The sequence below is a fragment of the Nothoprocta perdicaria genome, unplaced genomic scaffold (assembly GCF_003342845.1).
Source record: "Nothoprocta perdicaria isolate Ctin4 unplaced genomic scaffold, notPer1 scaffold_33, whole genome shotgun sequence".
Lineage (NCBI taxonomy): Eukaryota > Metazoa > Chordata > Aves > Tinamiformes > Tinamidae > Nothoprocta > Nothoprocta perdicaria.
Genome location: NW_020455566.1, coordinates 1,657,181 through 1,664,035, shown reverse-complemented (window position 1 = coordinate 1,664,035; position 6,855 = coordinate 1,657,181). Strand labels below are relative to the sequence as shown.

Here is a 6,855-nt window from a genome sequence, read left to right as displayed (position 1 = left end):
GGCCGCACGGCGGAGGACTCACCATAGAGAGCGCCGGCACGAGCGGCCTCCCCCCTCGTCTCCATGGTGCAGTCGACTTCCGCCGCACGCTTCCTTTGGGGGCGGTGCCCCGTGGGCGGGGCTATGCCAAACGAGTAGCAGCGATTGGTCGAAAGATGAAAGGGGGTGGAGCGAGTGCGGCAGCGGTGGTCGGGGTGTGAGCCAGCGGCGTCCGGGGCGATGGGGCCGCCGGGGGGGGGGCGGGGGGCTCCCGGGGAGGCCGGGGGCGCCGCAAGGCGGGGGCGCCGCTTGGTCCCGCATCGGTGCCACGGGGTTTATTGCCCCGGATGGCGATGGGGCTAACGGCACCATCTCCTCCCGCACGGAGGCGCCCCGGGGGCTCTGCCTGCGGGACACACCTCGTCCTTGCCCGGAGCAGCCGGAGGGCAAGACGGACGCGGGGCAGGGAGCCGGGCACCCGCCTCCGCCTCGGGCCGCTTTGCCCCAGCTCCAGCCTGGCCGGGGGAGCGGCCGCCCAGGGAAGATGCGGCTGCAGGCAGGACAGGCGGCCGCTCGCCTGGGCGTTTCCAACGCGCCTGCCCCAAGCCAAGTTCGAGGCTGTCCCCCATGATCGGTGTGAAACGAAGCACAAAGGGCAAACGCAGAGGGCCTAATGGATGAGTGAGAAAGAGCTGACCTGCACGCGAGGCCCAGAGCGACTCGGGCTGGCAGCAGAGCCCGGCTCCGCGGGCTGCGCAGTAGCCGTGAGACCGGAGCTGGGCAGCAGCCCTGGCACTTGGGCCCTCCTGGAGCTGGCGCTGCTCGACGGCCACGAGACACACACCACGAGGCCAAAGAGCGAGCGAGCTGCCCTCGTGAACCTTCTCCTTCCAAGGTGCCAGATGACCACTAAAGGTCAGCAGAAAAACATCACATCCAACTAATACCATGGATTGAGGACTTGTATTTCTGGGACCACAAAGCCAGCAATTTTAAGTAGAGACTGGGGTGCCTAGAGAGCAGGGTGCTGCTAAAACCTTGGCTTTCACCTCTGAGTTGCAATAAACACAGACACTATATGATTATTCACTCCCCAAGTTCACTTACGCAATGCCCAAAAAAAAAGCAAGAACTGTACAGCAGATTCTCAAAGCAGGGAAAGAGCTGGGCCACTGAGATTGCTGAAGCCAGGTGCCAAGAAGGGAAATAAAATCCGGTACTTCCTTGTTTGTCTTCTCCTCCCAGGGCACACAGTCCACCTTCCAAGCTCATTAGATCCACAGTTCATTTCCATGATGTTCAACATTGTCCAAAAAAAAATAAAAACAAACCCAATGCAACTCAGACAAGGGAGGAATGGCTTCAACAAAGGATAAGAGCAGACTGGGGGAAAAAAAAAAAGAAAAAAATATAAAAAAAAGGTGGCATAGCATGCTCTGTACTAGAAGGGTTGAAATGGGGGTTGCTGTGAGGCCTCAGAGTGCCCACCTGCTATTTGGGTCCTTTTCCTTAACAATACACCTGGAGCAGAGGTGCCCCAGATGAGTCAGTCTCTGTGTCTTGGAAAGATGAATCTCTGCTCGTCGGAGATCCTTGGAAAGAGAAGAGAAGGTGACATGAGACAGTGTGAACTACAGCAGCCAAGGGCCTGGCTGTCAGGCAGGTAGCTGCCACAGAGGCCTTTGTGTATCATGAGGGAGGAGGAAGCCACACAAAGGCCACAGGCAGGGAACAACCCTGCCTGTCCTGTAGCCACCTTCCTGGAGAGCTTGGTTATTATGCAGGAGGAAACTTGCCTTTTAGCCCTGGGCAGCTCTCTGGAGCAGAGCGTGACATGCAGCGAGGATCAGCGCTCAGGGGACTCCTAGTAAGCCTCTCCTCCTGCTTCCCTGTCCCTTCATTCCCAGGGCCGTCCAGCTGGGACCAAAGCTGGTTGCATCCCAAATAAAACCTCACTTCCCTCAATTTTTTGGGGGGATATCTGGGGACTGAAAGCTCTCTGGCCACGCACCAGGCACAGCCACTCCTCACCTTGCTTCCATTCCCCTTCCCAAGGACAAACCCACATGGGCTGACTTCGGGTTCCTGGCCCCCCTTCAGCTCAGCAGATCCACGCAGCTTGAAGCAACCCGAGAGGCAGATGTTTTAGCTCAGCCTTTGCAGATGATGAAAGCCGAGCTTCCTGCTCAGGAATGCCTGCATTCCTGAAGGATTCCCTCCCCAGTGATGCTCCTGCAGCTAACCCCCCCACCATGGCAACGCTACCTGCGCTGCTGTGTCGCCTCATGTTCCTGGCCATCACATCTGCCGGCGTCTCCTCCGATATCTGCACAGCCAGATCTGGAACGAAAAGCAAGAAGGTCTAGGAGAGGAAAGGATGGGCAGCAATGACTCAAGAGAGAAGGCTCCTGTCAGGAGCTGTACAGGGCTCTCCCTCGGCGGGCACCACCCTTGGGTGACAGGGCAGGCACTGGGGTTTTGTTCAGGCCGCTTCCACCATTGTCTCGGTAATCTGAGCTTTACAACTCTTAAATACAAGGAAGGAGCTGCAATTGCACTGCTCAGCCGTAAAGGACAAGAGCCAACCAGCTTCCTTTGCTATTCCTGGAGATCTCCTTGCCTGTGCAGGAAGCTTTTCACTATCCTTCCATCACGTGCTCTCTCTCGCGGGCTCTTCTGGAGGGCATCCAGGCAAGGAGGGTGTCCTTGAAAGAGGCAGCAAGTCCTTGTGCTGTGAGACAGCCCCTTGCTCCCCTCTGCCCTGACCACGTCACCAGTTCCTCCTCACCTCAGCGAGAGGAGAACCTGGAGGAGAATCCCAGCTCTGCCACCGTTCTGAGGGTGGCAGCAGCAAAGAGCACTGGTAGCACCGGGGAAGGGAGCCAGCCTGGTAACTGGCCATCCCCTGGCACTAGCCAGCTGGTCTGGTCATACCAGTCAAGCCTGACTCATGGGCCCTCTACCTAGCTTAGCGGAGAAGAGGGAAGCCAGAATTATCTCCGAAGCAGCAGAATAAGCCCTTGTATCACTCAGGGCAAGCTCAGGACAGTAAAAGATAATATCAAGCAAGCCACAGTGCAACGGGTGGTGAGAAGCAGAGGTCTCCAGTAATAAACAAGCCATCTCCATGCACACATGGCACAAACATCAGCTCAGCTTGAAGACCGAGATCTGTTTTCAACGCCCCTCCGTTGCCACCTCCAAGCACCCACATCCCTGTGGGTGCTGACCCCATCACGTGGAAGCTGCACCTACCATCCTGGCTGAGGACCATGGACTCCAGCATGGTTTCGTTGCCGCTGTCGGGTGGGTTGCCTCTGCTGGACTTCTCCTCGTGGCTCTTGCTGGCTGGGACCGAAATCTGGGGCCGGACCCTGCTTTTCCGGGTGCTGATGCGTATGATGCCTCGGACCAGCCTGCACTCGGCATCCTGCTCATCCAGGTTGTAGTCCTGAGTTATGCTGTTGATGAGGTCCGAGATCTTGTTGGTCTTCTCCAGGAAGACAGTGTCTGACGTGCACTTGGCCAGCTCATCAATCTGGTGGACGCTGAAGAGCTCCGTGAGCTTCTTGAAGATCAGGACGTCAATCTCCCTGCTCGACATGGAGCCGTTCAGCTCGCTGATGTCCAGGTCGGATTCATGGAACGAGTAATACTCCTCCGAGCTCCGGTGGCTGCTGGGGAGCGGTGGCTTTTCTATGCTATTCCTTAAGGGCTTATCTGGCAGCAGCTCTTTGCAGCATGAATCTGAATCCAGATGGTGATTGGGGCTCCTGTTTTGATAGACAGGAATGCCCTTGAGTTTCACATCTGGGTAACTGAAACTGCTACCCATGCTGGTCTTTTTCATCTGGTTCCCATTCTTCTCAGTGGGAGAGATGTTGGCAGGGCTGTTTGGCAGCCGCCCATTGTAATCTCCGTTCTTTCCGTCATCAGTGGAGCTCTCAGCAGGCCCTGGATAGGTGATACAGACGCTGCAGTCCTGAAAGTAGCCCCCACAGGTCACTATACAACAAAAGACAGCCTTGTACGTGTTCCAGGCCTGAGACAGAGAGGAACAGCACAAGCTCTGCGCCTGGGGAGCCTCTGCCGACCCGGAGATAAAGGTGATGGTTTCTGCCTCTCTCCCGTTGGGGTCTTTGAGGTCGCCCCTGCGCCCCTTCCTGTCGCGCATCTGCTGGGCTCGGCCGCGGCTCTGCGTGCCGTCGGCCGCGGGGCCGCTGAGCACCTCCAGGCTCACGTCGCCCTCCTTGCGCGCTCTGCTCCGCAGGGGCACGGCCTCCGGGAGCGGCTGCTTCATCCGCTGCTGGCTCTGGAGGCTCTGGGGGAGTCCTGTTTTCCGGCCCAGCATGGCTCACCGCTCAGGCACCTGAGGAACAAGGTCTCAAATCAAACAAAACACTGGTCGCCAGTCAAACCCTAACGAGATGTTGATCAACAGAGGGGTACCGCGTCCTAACATTTAAATTTAGTGAGTCTCAAATTCAACACTGCAATGATTTACAGTAACACTTTGCTTTAGGGCTCACGCTGTCCTAGTTCGTCACGGAGACAGGGACGTTTGCCTGCATTTGAGAGTTCTGACTCCTACAGCTTTGCTGCTTGCTTCAGAAGGCACCCGAGTCAGAAGAGATGTTTCAAAAGAGCCACTTCTAACACACCAAAACTCTGCAACCTTCAGAAGTGTTTTTCTGAACACAGCTGGAAGAGGAGGCAGGCTCCAGAGCCCTTGTTCCAAAGGCAATAAATGAGCAGCACAGCTGCAGGAGGAGCCGGCTGCCCCTCGGGCTCTAAAGGGAAAGGAGCTGCTTTTTCCACGGCTTCTGCTGTGTCCTGCATTCCTTGGGATTAAGCTGGGCTCTAACACTTGCCCATTTCAAAACACCTCATACCCAGGCGGCCACGACAAGCCATCAGCCCCTGTGCATGCTGCCAATTCAGACAACAGATTACCCCACATTATCCAAATTTTGAGCATTTAGCAGTGAGGGTCCCGCTAAACGTTACGTTAACGGACGATGTCTTCACCTGACTTGATCTGTCTTTTAATCCAATCTCAAATCACGCCTCACAGGAGCAAAACTTTTCCAAGGCTCTGACACAGACATCATCTTCCAAACTTCCTACTCCGCTGTTCTTCCCCTTGCCGCTCTGCTAACACAGTCAGGACTGGACGCGGGATCCAGGTATTTTTACAGGATACTGTTGTGACCACGTAGCTGCACAGACCTAACAGATTTTGGCACATTAAATCTCCCATTAGGGAAGTCAGGTCAAGCCACAGTATAGTATTTTGGACTCTCCCTGCTGCTGTAGTATTAACTTTCTATAGGGCACCTCAAGCATGAATATATAAACCTGTCCCACCTCACTACAGCACTGACTTTTGCCTCTTTTTTTAAAAAAAAAAAAAAAAAAAAAAAAAAAGAAAGAAAGAAAAAAAAGGGGGTTTTGCCCTCACAAAGTAGCAGAGAGGCTGAAAAAGCTCCACAGGCAGCACTTACATCACAGCACTGCTCTCCAGGAACACTTCAGCTCCATTAGATTATCAAATCCATAAAGTAGCACGTGTCCCAAGAGTTTCCTTTGCACATTCCTGGCCAATACGTTAAGTATAACCCCTCTAGACACTCCAACCCCCTCAGTGCTGCTCAGAGAGCGCTCTCTGAGAACAGCATCAGCAGAGGTTTGATGGCTTTCATGTCAGAGCAGTAGTTTCTTTTCCCCCTCAGCTTTATCCTTTTTTTTTTTTAATGGCAAAACTCAAAGTCAGAACGAAGCACATTTGAGCCAATCTGTGCACAGAGCCCCTTCCTGGGGCACTTGTTGTAAGGTCTCATCACGAGACCCAACTCACGTGTTGCCAGGGGCCAGTAACGCTCGTTTACACAGCTATCATTACCCTGAAATTTCAAAGCATCTTTGATACAGGGGAGAATATTATCTCCGCTTTACAGAAACAGACTTGCAGGCGCAGAGACTAAGCACCTCTCCCCGCGCTGCAACTGGAGCCTGCAGCTCCTAGCACAGCACGAGCCTGGAAAGCTCCAGCTGCAAAACGCCGCTCGGGGAGGCAGCGGCTTCGCCTTGGCGCGAGCAAAAGCCCAGAGCACAAAACGCACAGGTTGAGGCAACACTCACTGGGTAGCTGGGAGCTGTCTCTGCTCTCACGCAGGTGCCTCGGATCGAGGGGAGCCTCCCGAAGAACTTCAGCGCCTGCTTCCGAAGAGCAGCGTGGAGATCCGCGGGGAGTTTGCGCATCCAGGAGTTACCCGGGGTCTAGGATCTTCATTGTTCAAAGGGCCGAGTTCCTTCGAAAGGTTCAAGAAAGCTAAATTAAGTTGCAAGTGTTAACGAAGCCGCGCCGGTTTGCCAATAACCGCATCAGCACCGTTTTAGAAGCTGGGGAAGCCAAAGCGGGGCCGGGGCACCCAAATAAGCCGAGCTTATTTTCCTGCGATGCGGGGGGGGAGATTCGAGCCTTCCTCGCGGTTTGCGGATACAGCCTTTCCAAGGGCTCCGGCTGGGAACGGCCCCGGGTGAGGGCCGAGGCCTCCCCGCCGCCGCCGCGTCCCTCGGCCCGGCCAAGCGGCCGCCTCTGCCCGGCCGCCCCCCGGCCCCGGGCGTCACCTCCGTGATTCCTGCCGAAACCCGGCGCCTGGAGAGGCGGCGGCCCCGCGTGCAGCAGGGGCAGAGGGGGAACGGCCGCCGCAGGAGGATCCCGGGAGCCCCCCCGGGCCGGCGGGAAGGGGCAAAGGGCAGGAGGGCGACGGAAGCGGCGCGGGGCGGGCGGGGAGGCCCGGGCACGTCGCCCTCCCCTCCGGCGCCGGGGGCCGACGGAGCCCGCGGCGGGGCCCGGGTCTGGCGCAGGGGGCC

General features: G+C 56.5%; 1 protein-coding gene across 1 annotated transcript; it reads right to left on the bottom strand.

Annotated features, from left to right (window-relative positions):
- Window positions 1-928: 928 nt before the first annotated feature.
- Window positions 929-6,636, bottom strand: KDF1 (keratinocyte differentiation factor 1). Its single transcript, XM_026043404.1, has 7 exons — window positions 6,610-6,636; window positions 6,371-6,502; window positions 6,121-6,290; window positions 3,235-4,348; window positions 2,245-2,319; window positions 1,468-1,571; window positions 929-1,362 (listed from the first exon to the last, which is right to left on the bottom strand). Exons 4-6 carry the CDS (start codon window positions 4,328-4,330, stop codon window positions 1,489-1,491), a joined length of 1,254 nt encoding a protein of 417 aa, XP_025899189.1. The 5' UTR covers window positions 4,331-4,348; window positions 6,121-6,290; window positions 6,371-6,502; window positions 6,610-6,636; the 3' UTR covers window positions 929-1,362; window positions 1,468-1,488.
- Window positions 6,637-6,855: the final 219 nt, after the last annotated feature.

Bases quoted from the DNA above. Each gene is read 5' to 3' on its own strand.
- KDF1 (XM_026043404.1), bottom strand. From the start codon at position 4,330: ATGCTGGGCCGGAAAACAGGACTCCCCCAGAGCCTCCAGAGCCAGCAG. The intron at 2,320-3,234 runs GTAGGTGCAGCT...TTTTCGTTCCAG, and splicing joins CATGGTCCTCAGCCAGGATG to ATCTGGCTGTGCAGATATCG. The intron at 1,572-2,244 runs GTAGCGTTGCCA...TCTCTTTCCAAG, and splicing joins GAGGCGACACAGCAGCGCAG to GATCTCCGACGAGCAGAGAT.